The sequence below is a fragment of the Apteryx rowi genome, unplaced genomic scaffold (assembly GCF_003343035.1).
Source record: "Apteryx rowi isolate R43461 unplaced genomic scaffold, aptRow1 scaffold_4, whole genome shotgun sequence".
NCBI classification, from domain to species: domain Eukaryota; kingdom Metazoa; phylum Chordata; class Aves; order Apterygiformes; family Apterygidae; genus Apteryx; species Apteryx rowi.
The window spans coordinates 8362746-8383436 of NW_020450529.1; the positions used below are offsets into that span (position 1 = coordinate 8362746).

General features: G+C 45.3%; 1 protein-coding gene across 2 annotated transcripts in view; it reads left to right on the forward strand.

Annotated features, from left to right (window-relative positions):
• MAGI1 (membrane associated guanylate kinase, WW and PDZ domain containing 1) overlaps window positions 1-20691 on the forward strand; it is a 348309-nt gene that overhangs the window by 286266 nt on the left and 41352 nt on the right. Inside the window, exons 8-12 of one of the 2 annotated variants that reach the window (XM_026074919.1) lie at window positions 7-64; window positions 2877-2965; window positions 4004-4096; window positions 8045-8227; window positions 9004-9624. In XM_026074919.1, the coding sequence (XP_025930704.1) occupies window positions 7-64; window positions 2877-2965; window positions 4004-4096; window positions 8045-8227; window positions 9004-9624 (1044 nt within the window). Of the gene's footprint in view, window positions 1-6; window positions 65-2876; window positions 2984-3976; window positions 4097-8044; window positions 8228-9003; window positions 9625-20691 lie in introns of both variants that reach the window. The other variant, XM_026074920.1, reaches the window with a different exon arrangement.

A 20691-nucleotide genomic window follows, 5' to 3' on the forward strand; every position in this document is an offset into this window, starting at 1 on the left:
TTCCAGAGTTGCCTGCTGGTTGGGAGAAAATTGAGGATCCCGTATATGGTGTCTACTATGTAGAGTAAGTGCTGCTCTGCGGTTCTGGCGTGGCTGTTGGGCAGAGAGAAACGCTTTCCCCTGCGGGAGTCCAGACCCCTGTGCTGGTGGCATGTCACGCGAGGAGGAGGAGGAGCAGCAGCAGCCCCGACCCCTGCACGGGCACGGGGGTGGCCAAGGGGCTGTGGTGGGAGAGGGCGGCTGTTCCCTGCCGTTCCTCAGCCTCCTGAGGGATCAGCATCTCAGCCCACCGCCCTTGCACCTGGGGTTGGGGTGAGCTCGGGGGAGGCAGGAGCACCCTGGGATCGGGGAGGGCAAGACCGTCCTGGGGTCAGGGTATGCAAAACCCCAGCACCTTGCTGCTCAAAGGCTTGAATTCTCCCATGAACGCCTGCTTTTCCAGTAAAGGCCCTAATTTGGAAAGATGGAGGATGATCCTGACTCCTGTCCTTTGCCGAAGCAGAGCTCTCTAAGATGAGATGCATTTATTCAGACAGTATTAACAAGTGTGCAATTAACTGAGCCYGATTCTATTAATATAACAAAACTTGAGCGCACAAAGCAGATCACCARTTCAGTTATGAATAAAGGAACGCTCAAAAGGAGGAATAGAAACGTCTGTATGACCAAATAACCACTGTCGAGCTGTTGGCATTGCATTGCGTTGGTCTGTGCAGAATTACGGGTTTAATGTGACTTTCTCCGGAATTAGAGCAGCTTCTTTTTTATCTACATGACAGAACGCTCCCTTGGGAAACCAGAGATCTGAGTTTTGTTTCATCACTGACCCCGTAAAATGAATTTTTAATTATGTGTATACTCCTGTCTAGTAGGATGGCTTATGATAGCGCTCAGAATAGACACGGAGTACAGTTTCTGTCTGCTTTGGCTCAGTTCTGACCCTGCCATCTGTGCCTAGGGAAACAAGGTTAGCAAGCTGTGTAATTAAGGCTTGACATTTATTTACCAAAGACATCGAGAATATTTTTCAGCAATTAAATGTCATGCCAAGAGGTCTCTCCAGCATTTTTCATGTCGCTTTATATATACGTGCCCGTTAATTTTGTGGCACTCCTTAGTGATGAAGTTAAATAGAAAAGTAGCAGCAAYGAGACCTAAGTTTATTCTATTTACTCTCTATCAGATACTTACTTACTATCTATCAGATAGTAAGAAGTTTATAATTTAAGCATTTGTCTCTGTCCTTTCCAATTCAAGCACTCTTTCTATTCCACTTAAAGGTTTTCATTGAGAAACAACTGGAACCCCAAAACGTTTAAATTAAATCACCTTTTAGCAACCATTATCATCTTTCTCAGCTTTCTGAAAACCTCTTGAAATTGGACATCTCTTACAAACTCATGAACTTGTTTTTAGTTGCTTATTTGATGTATTAGGTATTTTTCTAGTGATTTCATGTTGATCTTTAGCAGAAAAATTCTGAACAGAACTCTTTATTATGCTTGTATCAGAATTACTTGCAAACTTGTATTTTTTGATAAAGCCATGTGGGACAAGAGACGATAAAATAACAAGTTCTTAATGGTAAGCTTTGCCTTGCACCCAAATACGTGTTTTCAGCTATTCCAATTAACCCTACCAGTTCCTTCGTAATAGGAACTGTTTGTAGTGATGGAGAAACATTTACGCCACACTAAGAGAGAGATTACAGAAATTGGACATGAACATTTTTATCCTTTTGGTAATGTGCTCTCCTCTTTAAGTCTTACACAGAGAGATGCCTGGCTGTATATAGCCATTTCAGACCATCCCTGTGATTAATGTCAATAAATAACTGATGTTGCKCAGGGGCAGATTAAGGGTTGCTTTTCTCTATTTTGAAATCACTTTCCAAATGCTCTCCTTTTCCCAGTGAAGCCAATTCAGTAACGGCGTTCCTGGTGGTAGRCCTCTGTAATTTGCTCAGGGCTACCTGCTTGTTTGTCGTAGCAAAATCACTATTGGGCAATTGCTGTTGAACTGAACGACTGATGAGCCGGTAATCTTGGCCATAGCACTCATTCGCAGCGAATCCCCCAAACTCTGCCCACGCCGCCTGGGTGTCTCTTGCCGGTGATCATTTGGTTTCATGAAATGGTGAATTCCTCTGCAGGGTGCAYTGCTCATCTGCTGTGTCTGGGGTTGAGGTGTTTTGTTTTGTTTTGTTTTGAGCATTCCAGTCTTTTTCTGAAATTGGTAATGAGTATTAGCAACAAACACCTCATTTTGGTCAAAAGCAGCCTGAGGACCCTCCAAGGAGAACAGCTGAAGTTTCACCAAACGCTGGTTTCAACTGGGAGTATTTCCTGGTGGCTAATTCTGTATATATATATATATATATTTAGACTCATCCAGAGCCCAGCTTTTCAGCTCCTAGCCTGCATCTGGGAAGATGTTTTTCAGACACTGTTAACAGTGTGCATTGATCACATAGCTGACAGATGTTACCAGTTGTTGGTTTTCTTAACATCAGTGAGCCAGGGAATGACTGCAGCTCTGGGAGTCTGATTAAAGCAGGGTTGATATAGGCCTGTCTTTTAAAATGCAATCAGACAGAGCTCCTTTTCTGCTTTAATCTCATTTTTCACAGATAGAAGACAACTTTAATGTATTTGAGGGAATTAGCCATTCCTACTCAAGACATCATATCAATACTGCAATCCCCTTGTTTTCCTAAATATGCCTTTTGGCACGAATGGTGAGCGTTGCTTCATATACGCTGCTGTTGGGTACATTTGCTATTTTACTCCTTTCCTCAGAGGAGTTTTGAGCCTTGCCTGTCATTCCTGCTTGTCACATAAAGGGTTTCCTAATTTATCGCGCTTTTTCTTCCCCAGCCACATCAACCGGAAGACACAATATGAAAACCCCGTTCTTGAAGCGAAGAGGAAGAAACAGCTTGAGCAACAACAACAACCACCAGAAGGTTGGCACCAGGGCGGGTGTGATGGTTGGGGTTTTCACTGCTGGCACGTGCCATCCGTCAAGTTGGCAGCCCCGTGCTGATGTGTTTGTCCTCCCTTTCATAGCCCTTGGCATTTGAAGGCAAAATGGCATGCAYAGGAAAGTTTACGTGTACTCTTCACAGAAGATGCAGCAGAGGAGAAAATCTAAAGCATATAACCACTTTAGTTTGGTAGCTTGCACCCCTGTAATAGGGAGATACTTTTTTTTTTTTTTGGATGTCCTTTATTTCTGGAAAGTTTCTAGGCTTCCCGGAAAAAATAAAACCTCACTTTTTCTCTTTAATCTGCTCCACCAAGTTTACTCAAGCCAGTGGTGTTCTAGCCTGCATTGGGACTAACAGGCTGTAGAAGAAGATAAGGAGTCATCATTTACATGTGCACTAAAGAAACATCTCCACATGCATGAGTTCTTAACCCAAGACCTTTGGGTGTTGTTGTGCTGGTAACATCTAACAYAATTTGATTATTTTGAATCACTTTTATTATTATTATTTTTTTTTTTATGCAGCCTGACTGCTATAAGGGACTTCTAGCATTTTGGTTTGTTTTGATACCTTCATAACTTTCCAACCCCTCAGTTGAACAACTGTTATGGTCCAAGGGGAAGATAATTTAGGCCTCRATGTTCCTGCTGCAGCTCCATTTCCTCCAACATCAGCTCTACTGCTTAAAAATCAAGGGGAACAGATGCCATGAGGGCTGTGGGAGAGCAGATTTCATACAAAATGTCGAGACCACTTGCATGCAAATCATTTCAAGCCCCAAGTTTGAGTGCGAGATAGAAAACCASAGCAGACAAATCAGTTGACCTGGACAYAGAGAGTCCTACTGAATTGTTTTTGAACATCTCAAGCTATTCATCTCTCCATGGCTCTGCTTCCCCTCTTGTCATGCTTCACATATCTCCTCTGTTCGACCCCACACTCGAGTGTGTTTATGTGCAGGAGCTCGTAGTGCGGTTGTGAAACAAGTAACRTTTCCCTCTCTGCCCTCTCTAGAATGGACAGAGGAGTGTCCATCTCTCCCACCACCCGCTGCTCCAAACCATGTTTCAAACAACCAAGAGGCAGTTCGGGAGGCACCASTGCAAGGTAACAACCTTGTTAAACCAGTTGTTAAACTGCAACAAGCAAGGTTTTTCCTGAGAACAGAATTTCTTCAACCACCAGCAAAGGGAGGGTCTCCATCACTAGGGTCATAGGACCAGGGCACATGCCTGTGGAATACCCCTAGGTTTTGAGAGCGGTGGTCCTTGCTACCAGATGTGAGAGGCAGATGAGACTGTCCACATGGTAAGAGGATTGTGGCGGTTCTCTACGGTCTTTGAAAGGTTCCACATCTTTAAAAAGGCATGGTGAAAACAGGAGTTTCCACATCAATAGGATTTAACAGCAACTGCTAGGGTCTGCAAATGCAGGTAGATGCATGTAGATCTTTTTTCTACAGAGCTGTAGGGGCACACAGGGGTTAGGCTTTTGCATCTGCTAAACTCTGCTGAGTTTACAATGAGAATCCGATAACAAGATCCAGTGCAGGCATTTCTTTCTGTTCACACAAGCTAACCTTCCCTTCCAAAAAACAGCAAAAAACCCTCATCATGCTGCAATGCAATTAAAACACTAACATGCATTAACATGATCATATTTTAGTTGGAGAGCCAAAGCCAGTGTCACACCACGTCTGCACGCCGGGGCAGGAAGACTGTCAGGTTAAAGCAGTTCTAACAGCCCCAGCAGCTGGTCAGTATGTTTGGGAGCTGTGGTGTGCGTACATCATTGGCACTATTTGGCAGTACCTTAATTTTGGAGAGCTCAGGTGTCCYGCTTGCATTTGTGGCTGCCTGAGTAGCTTGTTTCTAGTTTTGCCAGGGAAGAGTCTGGCTTGTGATTTTTATGGGTTTCCCTTTTTGTGTTTGTGCTTTGAATCCAAATGAAAAATCGAATTCAAATGCTTTTAATGTGGAGGGAGTAGGAGTTGGGGGAATACCAGAAGGGGGATCTTGAAGATCCTCTGCTGTTTGGGGAGCTTTACAGAGCTACCAGGCCTCCATGCTCAATCCTTGACTGTCTGCAGTACCAGAAGGCAAAAAGGCRCAAGTGCCTTGGCCACACACTGCTTCTGAAAGAGCTCCTGAGTTGAAGCTCATTAAGTCGCTAGCACCTTTGGGAAACCCTGCATAGGGAGGGAATGGTACCGGTAATAGAGGCTAGTGCAAAGTGATTTTTCAAAAAGACCTAGAGACTTGTGCTCCAATCTTGCAGTCTTACTATGGACCTACTTTAATTTGAACTGAACGTGTGCCCAGGTGCTTTGGGATAATTACAGCCTTATTTCTTAGTGTCAGTGGTATGTGTATGGCCAGCTGCTCACAGGTCAGTGGCTTGTCTTAAATAACCAGCTAGACAGGACATGATTTTTTCTTTTATTTGCAGCATGAGCTGAAACTTGGCCAGATCAGGTTGCCAAAAAGGGCAGAGTGTTTCACTTGTGCCTGTTGCCAGTACAGGTGCTCTCTGGTTGTTGCTGTAAGTGATCCTAAGTGGGCTTCATCTTCAGCTATGTGTAAATTGTGTAGCAAGTTTGTGGCATTGCCCTGGTCTGCAGAAAGCCAGAGTCTGGGGAAGGCGAAGGAGCAGAAAATTGGCTGGAGCATGTGTCATCCTGATAGATCTGGGAGTGGGTAGGGGGAGGGCTGGCCCCGGGATTTGGGATAYGCTCCTGCCTTCTGCAGTTTGGAGGTAGTCTCTGAAGGCAAGCCTGACAAGGGCGCTGCAGTTTTCGGCCGTGGAGAACCAGGGAGGGCTCTGCTGCAGGTGGCTCAGCCCTCTGAAGCAGGCCTGCCAAATTTGGCAGCATCCAAAGAGTGTATGAGAGTAATCGGACTGGCAGCAAGGAAAAGCATGGGAGGTCTGGGTGCTCTGGCACGRTTAGGGGGTGCGTTCAGCATTGTATGGGAGTGCCCCGAAACAGCCGGTCCTCTTCGAGGGGAAACCTGTGAATGTCACGTCAGCGTGTTACACTGAGAACAGAGCAAGGGCTGCCCAGGCGTCCATGCATGGCAGTGCGATGGGCCAGCTGCCCCGGGGATGACGTTAGAAGCCATACCCAGCTCTCCACCCGCTCCTGACTGCTGTCCATCGAAATTTTAGGGCAGCGTTACGGGAAAACATTAGCCTGTCTCAGCACCACTCTGCGTGCCGTGTCCTGGCGCTCACCAACGACTTGCCTCTCGCTTTTGTTCTTTCCTCCTCCTTACACGGTGCTGCTCCCCTCTTCTCTCGCTCACCCTGGGCAGCTGCTATCTCCAGYCGCCCTTGGACCAGGGGTTTCCATCCGTGCCACCAACGTGAGCACGAGGAACAGAGCACCCTCTCCTGGGCCTCTGCTGCCACACTCCCGGCGGGTGTTTTGTAGATAGCTCATCTGAAATGAGACCTCCTCCCAAATGGCAGATGCGGGGTGTAGCCTATGGTGCGGACTGATGTGCTRCTCTTCCCTCTTACTGCAGGGCAAGTTCACGCTGTGTTCGTAGGCAGATGCCGGCAAGCTTTGCTTGCTCTGCTTSTCTTTTGAACCAAAGATTAGCCCAGCACCAAGCCCTGGGTAATATATGCTGCCTCTCAGCCATCCTTATCCTGAGACGTTGGGTTGCACTTTGACCAGCAGGGCTTTTTTTGCARTTTGGGCTCTGAGCACAGCATCTGYSCCCAGTGTGCGGGATTACCATATTCATGTGCTCCCCTTCAAAGGCAGAAGTCTGCAAGTCCTCACGCTGCCCCCTCGTGAATCATCTTCAAATGCACTTTTCTCCCCCCRTCCCCGTTCCCAGTCTTCCGAGCCTCAAATCCCTGAGCTCTCCCTCAAGGTCTGCTTTCTGAGCGGCGGCCCACAGTGGTGCTGCCGAGGTTTTTGAGAGTGTGCCAGCTCTGCTGGCTGCAATAGGCACTGCTGATCCTAGAGCTGTCACCAGAGGGCTTAGTGACACAGTCTTTTCCTCTCTAAGCATCAAAAACAATTAAAAGTGCAAAGGTGCTTAATATTGGCATTGTGAAGTACAGCAAATTTTCCGAGCTTATGGAACATGCTTTGCAAGGACGCACTTTTGTTTGGAGAGCGCCTTGTTCTCTCTTCCCTGTGCTCCCTGAGAGCGTTGTTAACAGCCCTCCAGCACGGCCACTCCAGTCCTGGGGTGCTCTTTGATCCGTACTTCACAACAGCAGTGTTTCATCCACAACAGGCAAGGAGCAGAAAGAAAATAGGCAGCGCTTCAAATGGTGTCTGAAGAGCATCAGCATCCTCCCCCTTCTCCTTCAGAGGAGGTCATAAGGTGGTAGTGAAGGTGGTGGGGAGGGTTAGATTAAAGTGTGTCTTGCTCAGAAGATTTTTCTTGCGTGGTGGGCTGGGAGAAGGTCAAGTGGTTAAAACCATAATGATGCTCCTTTTCCTAGAATGTCTCCGTGACCTCCTTCCATCGCAGGCATTCGTGCTTCCTCCCCAGCCTGTGCAATTCGGCACACTCTGCCCAAGGAATTGCCAGTTCTGGGACAGAAGGGACCCTGCACAGCAGGGTTGAAACGCCCCAGCAAAGCCCCGGGAGCTGCCTTAGCGCAGCATCTACTCCTGATGGCTAGAGCCAAGTCCCGTGTTTTTGTGAACAGCTAACCCTGTTGTATTTCCTCTTCCCGGATGGATGTAACCATCTCAGGACAAAATGATAAGAAGCATATTGAAGCCAGCTATGGCAGCGCCAATATATTCCAGTTCCTAACACCAGCGTATTTCCCTCTGCGTAGACTCAGGGCTTAGGCATGTGCAACCACAGCTACCAAAGGGCTAAGTAGTAGGACTTTTGCTCACTCRTTCTACTGCATGATTGGTCCCAGTGAAATGAGTGGAGTGGGGCGAGACACAAGTAAGTTGGAGTTTCTGTCCCAAAGCACTGCTGTATTTGCCCATGCAATTGTTAGAATAGGAAGAGGAAAAACAGACCAGATGTTCTTGCCTGCCTATTTATAGATTTTTCTAAACTTCCTAAACAGGAAAACCATTTTTTACTCGAAACCCTTCTGAGTTGAAAGGGAAGTTCATCCACACCAAGCTAAGGAAAAGCAGCAGGGGATTCGGCTTCACCGTCGTCGGAGGGGATGAGCCGGATGAATTTCTCCAAATCAAAAGTTTGGTGCTTGACGGCCCCGCAGCGTTGGATGGCAAAATGGAAACAGGTACCCGGGCTTTAAATCAAAATCACCATGCCGTGCACACTCTCATCCTAGTGCTGCCTAGGGAATGGGCGAGGAGTAGTCTATCTTGCATTTTCCTGTGTGGAGGCACTGAGAGCGCAGTGCCTGATGGGTGGCAAGGAGACAACGGGCCAGTTTGTTTGTTCTGGCTGAGATTAGGCCCAGCACGGTGAATTCCTGTTAGGAATCACCTGAGGCCCCAGATCCTGGGTTATACCTGGAATATCACAACCTTAAACATCCTTGTCTTGTAGCCACAGTATTAAAAACAAATCATCACTTAATCAATAGGTCTGAGACCTGGTATATGGCACCATATTTGAGCAGTTGGTAGTTGAGAGCCTTCTGTTATAGCCCTCATGTGCTCCCAGTTCTGTTTCAATCGTATGTCAGTGTAGCACAGTGCGTAACAGTGAGAGCTGGGCTTCGCAATAACTGTTAAATGGGCCATATATTGTCATTTGAATTTATTAATTTTTTGCATGAGCCAAATTGCATTTTCACTATCAAAAATGTTTATGTATATTGAAAGCATTATGCAGAGAATCCATTGTGTGCAGATAGTTCTGGCTTGCCCAGGCGCAACTACTCTTTTTCCTTGCAAAGGTATTTAAATGTTGCTACTCCCCTCTGTGTAGCACCCGTGGATGCTGCGGATCAGAGCTCTCAGGTTCAAGTCCGCAGACTCCYGGGGGAGCTTCATGCACAAAAGTGATGCAGCTAAATGGTTTTGGTATATCTGCCTGTGTCTTCTGCAGGGGATGTCATAGTCAGCGTGAACGATACCTGCGTGCTGGGCCATACCCACGCTCAAGTTGTGAAAATCTTCCAGTCCATTCCCATCGGTGCCAGCGTGGACCTTGAACTGTGCCGAGGCTACCCTCTGCCCTTTGATCCCGACGATCCCAACACAAGCCTGGTTACGTCCGTGGCRATTTTGGATAAAGAGCCGATCATTGTGAATGGGCAGGAAAATTACGACTCTCCGGCGAGCCACAGTAGTAAAACGGGGAAGGTAAATGGCACAAAGGAAGCGAGGCCAAGCAGCCCGGCTGAAGTCTCTTCCAACGGGTCCCATAGCTACCCCAACGACACGGTCTCCTTGGCGTCTTCGATAGCAACACAGCCTGAACTCATAACTGTGCATATAGTGAAAGGGCCTATGGGCTTTGGTTTTACTATAGCGGACAGTCCCGGTGGGGGCGGCCAAAGAGTGAAACAAATCGTAGACAGCCCGCGGTGCCGAGGCCTGAAGGAGGGCGACCTTATAGTCGAAGTCAACAAGAAGAATGTGCAGAGCCTCACTCACAACCAGGTGGTGGATATGCTGATTGAATGTCCTAAAGGAAGCGAAGTCACGTTGCTGGTGCAGCGAGGAGGTAGGTCTTCAAAATTGCTTGAAAATATTTTTTCTTGAAAGAGACACGTGTCATGAAAGACCTGCTCTCCTGAACTTCTCTTTAGAAATGGTTTGTGTCCTGAGGTGTAGAAACTGCCCTGGGGTGACAGTTCTCAGGTCATACATACAGTAAAAATTATTTATTGTTTTGCTTTTGAAGCTGTGCGGGGGGCAATGTGCATGTAGTTCCCATGTACGCGTGTCTACACATGTTCTCAGACAGTGGGTAAAGGGGTGATTGTGCTTACACCTTACTTACAGGACAAACCCTGATCTCGTGTGCTTGTAAAGCTTAATTCTTTTAAATATTATAAGGACATATCTTCAGCTATTTTGGGAGATGGAAGAGGCTGGTAATGCATGGTGCTTTGTGATTTGCAGTGTCCAGAATCGGACGCCCGCTAACTTTTCACTGTGGAAGGGTTACACCTTGACTGCATTTCAAGGGAGAAGGAGAGAAGGAACATCTCCAAGGATGTTTGGATAGGGTGCTGGGCAACATGCTCTAGCTGACCCTGCTTGAGTAGGCGGTTTGGACTAGATGATCTCCAGAGGTCCCTTCCAACCTCAACCATTCTGTGATTCTGAGAGAATTTAAACTTCTCCAAGCTGTAAGCAACTGAAGTGTTACTTCTGGATGTGTTTGTCTGCTGAGCCATCAGCAGCTGACCTCGTTTTTGGCTGCATTGCTGAGAAGACTCCAGCAAGTACAAAAAACTTTCTTGCAGCCGGTGCGTGTCCAGCCCAGTTGTGCATGGGGATGATAACCCGTTAGTGGGATCAGGCCGTTGGCAGTAATGCTAGCCCATACGCTGAGTAATTCTGAGGTCAGGTGAGGTAGGGTACCCACCTCGCATAGCATGCCTTTAGTCTGTGGATTAAAAACACAGAGCTGCTGTGGAGCTTGTGAAAGTCCAGGTCCAGCTACGGTGCGCCAGGTGAGGAGCAGGGGGGCCAGGTCCCCCATATCTCTGTTCCTGTCGTAGACTGCGAGGAGGGGACGGCCTTGGCATGGTGGATGCGAGAGACACCAAGTCCGGGCTCTGCCGTGTTCCCTGCCCTGCACACTGGTTTATACGGGGTACCTGCACGTCGGCTCTGCAGAGAGCTGGCTTAGCTGAGGAGGAGGTGCTGGATACAGCCCCCAGCCAGCACTGGGAGGAGTGTGTCGTATAAAAGTACTTTTCTGAAACCTTTCCAAATTCTTCTGATTGTAACAAGTTAGCAACGAACTCCCACCAATTTTAACGGGGGACAAGCTGCTTTCAGAATTTGCAACTCTGGTGTCTTATTTTTGAAAGGCTGTTTCAAAGAGGACATTGATTCTGCAAATAATATCGGTTCTGGTGAAAGCGGTGCTTTTCATATACTCCTTTCTTTCCAAGTGCTTACTGTATTTTTATATTTTGATAGTAAATTAAAAAGCAGAGAACCGAATATATTAAAAGTTCTCCAATTTTATATACTGGTTTCCTAAGCGTGAGTTGCTTAAAGACTTTCAGTACTAGAGAGCTATTAAAATGTGCTGTATTCTCATGAGTAATTTATATATTTTGGAGCAAATATGGTTGGAAGAAAAACAGCAGCTATTACTAATGCTCCCAGAGAGTGCACACATATCTGGTACCACCATACATTAATTATTTGAATTGTGGCTGACATTTAATAATCCTCCTTATGCCTTGAAGGTATAATGAAAAGATTTGATGAAGAAATAAAAGTATAGTTTTAATAAGGTAGTAAATAGTTCGCTGGTAAAATTGCTGAATCTTGTTTTTTTCATTTCATCAAGATACTAAACCCGTATCGAGCATTTGCTATCACCTTCCCAGCTCAGTCTACTCGAACCCCCTGCCTGCCTGCCTGCCTCCCTCCGTTGAGACCCTGATATTTCRGTCTGATTATAGAGTACTTGCACTTCCAAATTTCATGCTGTCATGATACAGGATGCTGAAACCGCGGTGGCCCTGGATCTGCAGTCAATCATTGAAACATGTTTTTCTCCACATCCCGGAGAAGGAGAGCTGCTTGGGAAGGCGATTAGTTGGGGCACACAAGCCGAGCAGACGCAGGCAGCACTAGCAGCCCCAGCCCGGGGAGCAGGCGGGTTTGTTACAGGTCGTGAGATGGAGTTGGCTAAGATGCACCCAGCGCTCAGAGCAGAAGCACCTGGGYCCTGTCTCCAGTAACTTCACCTCGCGTTACCCCTGCCAAGTCTTTTATCAAAAGCACCATCCCCAGACAACRTGCCGCTGTTTATTTTGGTCCCGTTACAGAAATGCATTTGGCTCCAGTGTCTGATAAGCTCCTTCAGGGCTCTCAAAGTACTTCTTCAGCTTCCCCGCGAGTTGTCCTTTCCTCCTCCTCCCTCTGGTGTCCAGCAAAGAAAGTGCTCAGAGAGCCTGTCAGCACCCATGCCTTAGCGTGATGTTTGCACGCAGCCGGACTTTGCATGAAGCATCCCTCCAACACTAAGGCTGGTGTTCAGAGCCGTTCAAAGGATTTGTCAGAAGTGATTACTAATCAGGCAGAAAAATATCAGAGAGATGTGTAATATACGGGAAAAGCTCTGCCTGCTCCAAGTTGCTGGTGCACTCCCAGCAACTGTGTTTAATTGTTAAAATGCAAAGCCCACAGTCTCTGACAGCAGCCTGTAAAATATTTAATGTAAAGTGTCTTCAGCTGAAGCTCTGACTTGGGGGAGCTGGTAAGTCCTGCTGTTGCTTCTGAGCGAGGAGCAGAAGGGTGATTTCGGGAAGGGTGAAGCTGAAATGACCGCACCCTGCTCTGCTGYTCGTGGGTCATCTGAACATCATTTGCAGGACTCCGCAAGGGGGGGGATAAATATGTTAACTGAGAGAGGAACAATTGCAGGTCATTGAGATTTTGCTTTCAAGAGGCCCTGTAGAAAACCTTCTCTTATCTGTGTTCTGTTTTCATTTTTTATTTCAAATGAAATGCTTCCCCTTTTCCCCTTCCTCCTGCCCTCCCTAGGGCTTCATATTTCCGTGCTATCATTTTCCTATTTCATCTCTATGTAGTGCTAGATAAAACTCACAAGGGATGTGTCTCGGTCCRGACTTCAGCACTTGGGAGGTTCAGGAAGGATGAACCCCAGCCAGAGCCCGGGTGCGGAGGGGCTGCAGGGCTGATTCGGCCGCACGTGAGAGCAGACCCAAAAAACTGCTTTAGCTTAACGAAATGAAGGGGCCGAGGGAGCAAAATTATTGTCTCTAAGTATCAGGTAGGAGGCAGAGAAGATACTTAAACCAAAGAGAGATCTTGGCTTAAGAACAAACAGATGTAGTTTGGCCATGAATCATTTTAAGCTGGAAATAAGAAAGTGCCAACCCATTAGAGCCTTGGAGGAGGYGTGAGCCTGGAGCTCAATAAATTTTTGAAGGGTATATGACATGTCTGCAACGGCAGGAGGGAGACTTGACAGCCCAGGAGGTCCATTCAAGGGCTGGGTACCTGAAAGTAAACCAGTGCTGCTAGTTACAAAATGCAGAATTAAGCATATGTTTTTGTCCTTGCCTGATATTGTGCATTTCAGTTTATTTTAAAGATCATTGTTAAAAAGGCCAAAAGAAAAGGTACATCCTCTTTTTTGTGTATTCGTAATTGAAATGGTTCTTTTTAACCTTGAACCTACCAAGTAAACAAAGCACTTTTCTCATAAAATAGTACTAATATTTGCCTTTCAAAATCTGTTTTTCGTTGAAGTCTTGTCTATGCAAAGTAATTGATTGAAATAAGAAGTTCTCAATTACTGCTGCACAGATTATGTTCMGAATCAAAGCAATATTTTGGCAGAATATCTTCCCTGTTTCCCAAGTGAGTTTTACTCCAGGGTAGCATGGCTATACTGGGACAGATAGGGGGGCAATTCCAGAGAGAGTTATTCTGCAAAACTACTGTGCTGTATTTTATCGTGTCCATAAGGTCTAACATTTATCTCAGGGAAAATATTTGTGTGCCTTAGTGGTATATTTTGCAAATTACCTCAGATTAAAGTGCTCAAGCAGGATGCTTTTCTCCCCCCACCCCCACCCCCCMATCAATTTTAGTCCATTCTTCAGTACAGCCAACTATACGGTCATCCAAAAATACTGTGACTGGTTTGTTTTCAGTTACAAGAATTAAGCTGGGTGGCTTTCAGGCATGTTCAAAGGGACAGGGTTTCTCTTCAAAGTTTTCACAGTTAGTGCTCACTAATCACATCTGTATGGGCCGGAAGGTCAAAAATAGCGGAGACCTTGAGCCTGATCTRCGTAATCCCCTTGAAGATGTGTTCCTACTTTGCTCCAGATCAAAGTAAAAGCATGCAGGTGAAACATCACTCACTCGCACACCATGCGCAAATCAGTGGAGTTTCTGGTAGCCTTCCCTAGTGCAAATTCACGTTAAACTGAAGAAGAGAAATCAGTCTTTGGAGATGCGTATGATATGTATGCTGGAGTTTCAAAACCAATTGTCTTTTGCCGGCAGAGGAACCTCAGGCACRTCTGTCTAAATGCCCATCGGTGGGCACCTGAGGGCTTACCTCCAGCTGAAAGCAAAGTCAGTAGCAAATTCCCTTTTCATGGTTCRGCTGAATGGAAGATGTTTGTGGGGAGGCCTACACCAATAGTCCTGTTCATTTGGTCCTCAACTCAAAGGTCTTAAGGTCCTTATAATACATATACCTTAAAGAGAGATTTGCAGCAATGGAACAAAAATGCAAAGCTTTAAAGCAATAAACCTATTAGGTCGGCTTAACTATATGGACGATTTGTTGCTGTTCCAGCGATGCTCTTGGCATGAGAGGCTAATTAACCTCCACACAGACAGGCATTAACTCCTTCATCTTGTGGTGAGAACGCCTGCTGGAGTCAACTGCTCTGCACCTGAAGGGTCTTTCTGTAGCCTAAGATGGGAGGACATTTTTCTGCCTATTTATCCCGTGTTCAGGCACTGAAACATCACATAGTAACACAAAGAAGCATTTCTTTTTCTTTGCGCTGCTGGCTGCAGCTTCAAGCTCCCCCCAGCCAGGGCAGCGAGAGTTAAAAGATCCTTAAGACACAGTGGGAAAACTTTACAAACGATATATCATAACAGCTGATAATTGCCTGCCCATTATAACAGCGTGATGGAAATCAGATTGCTCTTTGAGATCTAGCGTGTCAAACTACAATGCTGAGATGTAAGGGAGCAATGACATTGAGCATRAAATATCCGGGTTGAGTGAGATCCATTAATGCTGTTAGCTTCAGAGGATGTCTCCTCAGTACTCCCTCCTTTCTGCTGCCACCATGAGTGCCTATTGMCTTGAATTTTATAAGCAAAAATACTGTCTTTCTACATGTTTCTTGAAACATCTCTCCCTCCATAGAAACGGAGTTATTTTACCTTACTGTCCTTACCAGAAGTGCTGGAAATCAATCATTAAATGGTAAGAGCCAAACAAAAAAGCAATATCTAATCTCTCATTGTTGGAATTAGATCTCCTTCTCAGTTGCTGTCCCTAATGATGGAAAGCCATGGTAATTAGAGCTGCAATCAGCTATTCATTGGAGACTTGAACTCTTTTTGAACAAGCCACTCACTTCTGTTTGCCCTTTAGGCTTGCAGTGAAGAGTGAGCTGAAAGTCATGCCACTTCAGCCTCTAGCTGCCAGAAAATTTCAAACTGTCCTAGCAGCTGCTGAATTAGAGAAAGAGTGAGTCCAAGCTGCATTTAGGACAAAATCACAACTTGGGAGTCATATGACTGTTGCCACAGAGCGTGTTTGCCTGTGCCAAAGCTTCTGGAAAGGGAAGAAAAGTTCACCGTTTCCAACAGCGCTTTCACTTCTTAGCACAGAGGGAGCAGGATATTACACTGGGGTCTTTGTCCTGCGCTTGGATCCGTAGGCACTGCCATGGAAATTTGTTCTAGCTTAGCTTGGAGCTGCTAGCGGTGCAGGATGATGGCCCAGGTGGCAGTGGCCTTCTAAAGGGCCCCATCGGTGGTGGGTCCTTGGGGCCGGAGGCTGAGATGAGGTGTCCGCGGCCGGTGTGGCAAACGTTGGTTGCATCTGTGTGCACCTGCCCAAGGTGGCATCGCTGCCCCTCTCCCACTGCGGKGTAGCTCCACCTCACCTGYTTTATCATAGCTTTATTTTAATGMAGATTATTTTTCTCTTAAGTTTAAATCTTCTGCTTGTTCTCAACCAAAAGGTGGSTCTCATACCCTTCAAGACCTCTTTCATTCAAGTCTTCCATGGGCCACATCTTGAAAATGGTAMTTCCCTCCTGTCTGCTTGGCCTTCCTCACTTCCCTCCCCAGACCACCACATYGTGGCAGCTTCTTGCCTCAGCAGGAACAGGAGCGTATCTCATTCCTCTCTGCCATATGGCATGCTCAACTCGCCTCTCATTTTTGGAAAACCCCATTTCAAGTCACCTCTTTTTTCCTTGCTTCSCCCTCCTTACCTCCTGTCAACCCCCACCAGTTACCAAAGCCTCCCAGTACCTTCTGCTCAGTATCACCCTGCTTATTGAATGTCTCAGCAATTTATCAGTTGGTATGGTTATTTTGAGATGTACATTGTATAAGTCCTGATACTGTAGTGTGAGTAATATCATCCAGAAATAATTTGTGAGGGTGTTATCTTTGATAGCTTGTGAGTACTCCTAATTAGTTGGTAAATTATGTGAAAAAAGTTATCAGAATCATAGCATGTTTAAAGAAACATATGTCCATGTGTAATGCCAAGATTTTTTTTCAAATTCATTATAATTCAAGTGTTATAGATTTCCTGATTAAACTGGGAAACTCATTTGGCGTTTATAAATCTATCTTCTATCATTTCCTACTGTTTATTTTTGTAACTGTTTCCTTTAAAGAGATTTGCCTGGGAAGAAGGAAATCAGATTAGTAAAGTTTTTGAGTTGGTCTACAAATTGCAATAAAATGAAATGTTGTTAAAATATTTTACAATGGTATCTTTCCATTTTTTGAAAATAGACAACCCTAATAAAAGCAAATTGCATGACTAGCTAAGCGCTAAATCAGATTTAATACAATTTAAACACAAATTGCCTAGTTTTCATGAATTATTTGCAAGAAAGGAGCAGGTCTTGAGGAACATTTATTTGGGAGTTGCATCTTTTTCTTGAAAGCACCAAGTCTCTCTTTGTTTCTCTTTTCTCTCTGTTAAGGGGAATTAATTCTAACAAGGCTGAAAAGCTGATGAGACTTTAAAGCAAGTTTTGATGTCTCATTTACTATTTTCTTACAGCCTTGTTCTGATTACAGACTATTATATCAAGGAGCAGATACAGAAATCAGTTGAAGTCAGAAAAAGAAAAACTAAAGGGAAAGTTGCACATTTTGATATTTTTAATACAAAGTTTGAAGTTCATACCCCTTATTAGAATTGCTTATGTGCATGTATTTCAATCCACTCTGCAAGCTGATTTTCCTCTGAAAAGCTTCCGAGCATTAGATACGCCTTTTTGGAGCAATGCTGTATATTGTTATGCAGCACAATACACTGATCACTGGTAATTGGTTTTGTAAAGCAAGCTAACAGCAACTTGTTTTCTCTTTGTGATAAAAATAAGCCAAACTTAACATTTAAAATCAGGTCGTCTTATAAATAATGTAATATTTGGAAATTACACAGATTTTTTTTTTCCTTCAAAGTGCTTGACAGGTGTTAACCTTAGTGACATTAACTGTTTGTTTCTCATGATCTAAATTTTCAAGGCCTGGGATAACGGTGCTTGCCAAAAACACGCAGGGTGARATTTTGGTCCTGCTGAAGTTTGTCTCAAGGCTTCCATTAAACTCCAGGAAGCAGCAGGGTTTCGCCGAGGTTTTGCATGCCTACGACCGCCTGCAGCCACACAGGGTGGTCCCTGGGAGCTTGTTGAGCCCCTAAATAATCTGATGTGCACTACTGATGTTCATAAAATAGTGCACTTTGGAGAACCGCTTAATTGGCTTTACCAGGTCGTGCTGGAGTTTCTCAATGCAACGCGTCCAGTTGAAATAGGAACCAACAAATTCCAGTAACAACCTTGAAAAGCCCAAGTGCTTAAAACTTAGGCCCCCCATTAGACCCCCAAAATTGCAGAGCTTGGCTTGAAAACCCCAAGATCCCAAAATACTACCTACGGCGTTCCTTTCGTCTCTTTATTTCAAGCCTCTAGTATTTGTATTCGACTGCCTTTTCTCAACCCCGGAGGCTAAGAAACTTCAAACAAAGCAGATTCTCCTACGAGCACCTGACTCCAAAAACAACAGCCTTAAAATATTACAGTCCCGCTGATAAAAGAGACTTGGCGTCACCAACATTGCAACATTTTAATTGCCTGCAGCATTTTCCGCTCTCACTGGAGCGGTGCAGGCGAGGTGCCGATATTAATATGTTAGTCACCAGAGGCACAAGTGTTTTCCCTTCATTAGCTTCATTTGCACTGATTCCGTGGCTGAAACGAGCAAGCAAGCGAGGAGATGCCTGCGAAATCCGCTTTTGGGTCAGGGTTAGTTTTCCACTGACTGCCCTGCGTTTCTGTGGCAGCGTGGCCTATCTATGCTGTAGCTTGTGTCCCCCAAATATATGTGTCATCCGAGCTCCAGAGCTGCTGGGAATGGTAAAACAGGATGAAACAGTTGCTGATTCATCACTTTGCGTTTTGTTACGCTCTTTTCATTTATTTTAAGGGCTGAGATTGTTTCCTAAAGGTTTGAGATTTTACGTGAGCTTGGTTTAAGGTCAGGAGGAAACCCGTTCTTTAATCATTAAAGAGGTGAACGATTAACGTATTTGGAATAGCAAAATAATTTGTTTCATCTAATCTTGCCTGTTCACAAAAGCCAATAGTGATCTTGTGAACATGAAACTCATGGCTGCCTCTCTGTGGCAGGAAATTTGGATCCACTTTAAAATCAGTCAGAAAACCAAAGCAGTTGCTGAATGCTGGAAGTAAAAATGGTCTGAAATCTTCCCATCAGGATGTTTTATTGCATGAACCACCTAATCTTTCAGAAAGCAGTAGGCTCTTACACGAGAACAGAACTGGAGATGGCTTGGCAAATGAAAGATGAAAGCTCTGAAATTCCTCCTAAAGTCTTTTTTTCTCCTTAGCTTGAGGTTTTGAAAGTCCTTTTCGTTTTCTTTTTCTTTTTTTTTTTTAATGTTTTGATTTGGTTTCGGTGTTAAATGCTGAAGTGGTATAAGTGGAGCGACTCAAACCCACGCAGTGTTGTTTTATATCCAATGTGATGTGATGTAACACAAGGTGGCACAGCAGAACCTGATAGCATGCATTAGATAAGGCAGAGTTAGCTAGAGACGTGCCTCCCACTTCGTCCGCGGGTTTTGCACAGCGGGAARTGGAGCAGACGTGGAGCTGCGCGGCGACGAGGGCTTCCTTGCACCCGCTTTTTCCTCCCACCCTTACACGCCGCCTGTGCGGTGTTTCGGTGTGCGCGTGCTCGCAGCTAGCAAGTTTTTCTCAGCCACGTTTCGGCCGGGTGCGGTGGCGGCTGCTGCCCTGATTTGGCATGATAATAACCAGTCATAATAGAATTAATGAGGTATTGGAAATCTGAGAAAGGTCTTAGTTTATTGCTGTAATTAAATACCTTTGGAGAGTCRTTAAAAGCAATAGCAGGTGGGCAAAACTGAGGGAGAAAGATGGTTTTGTAGTGTATTAGTTGATGGTTTTGTTCTGAGACAGACGATGCTTTTTAATATATATCCACATATTTCTAAGTCTTTATTTTCTGAGTTTAATTGCTCTTTGCTTTTTTTTTTTTTTCCCCCTCCATTTTGTGTTGGGACTTTTTTGTTTGGCTGGTTTTCATGTTAGCTTTCCCTGGTCAGATGGAGGTCTTTTTTATGACAGTAATAGCAATTATAACTGTAGCAGCTTTAAGGCCCTGTTCAATGCCTTTAGTGCTGGAAAAGCCAACAACACACCAGGGCTGGACTCGCAGAGTTCGTAGTGCCRGTGCATGGGCCAAATGCGGTAGTGGAGGCTGAGACCGAGAGAGAGGCTGCAGGCGGCTGAGCATCCCGGGGTCGGTCCGGACCCCGCGGCTGGAGGCRCATGGAGAGAGACACTGTATCGGTACATTCAGTTTTGACTCCATCCTTACCCTCAGGGGTTAGTTTCTGAGATGGACAGTTGCATACCTGAAACATATTGAAGTACTGAATCATTTTAATAGAAAAATGTATTTTAAATCAAATAAAGTTACGTTTGYGAAAAAGCATTCAGCCCCACTGTCCTCTAGGGAAGACTTTCTGTCTTCRCTTGCCCCACGTGCATCCACATAGCCCCACGGCTGAATCTGCCTAAATGTGCGGTAAATATTAGCTTATTATTAAGGGACATTATTTATTAATAGCACTATCAGACTCATGCCGAGAGGGCCCTACGTGCAGGCGTTCCCTTTGCATAGGCTGCTACGGAAATACGAAATAGGAGAATCTGCTGTGAGCCAGGCTGGAGCACGTGAATTCRCACCTTTAATACCTCCATAGTAAGTCCAAAGACACCCTCGAAGCCGAGCAGAGCGAGGAGGGGTGCGACAGCAGCGAAATGGGGTTTTCCTGTGCCACCTTGCTCCCGCAGCCCCGGGGCCTCGACGTGACGCGGCCGGCTGGCGTTGGACATGCCCGTGCTGGGAATCAAACCCTGGCCTGAAGGGGTTTGGTTCTGAAGAGCTCGTGGAGGAGGGTAGATTCCTTCAAGCGTATCTGCATATGTGTGGCTATGTACGCATAAATATATATATATATATATATATTTTTTTTTTAAAGGGCATTGGGGTCTTTGTTTACCTTCTGATTATGGTGCTCACCTTCTCAAATTCGTGAGGTTTAGGAAATTCAATGTGTTTGCACGTATTTGTTTAAATATTAGCAGAGATTTTCATCTAAGCATATGAGCTTTAGGAAAAAAAAATTTAATGAGCTTCGTAAATAAAATTATAACAACTGCTGACATGCTTTCAATCGTAGGCTAGGTTGGTAATGGTAGCACTAATTCTCAATCTCTTTATT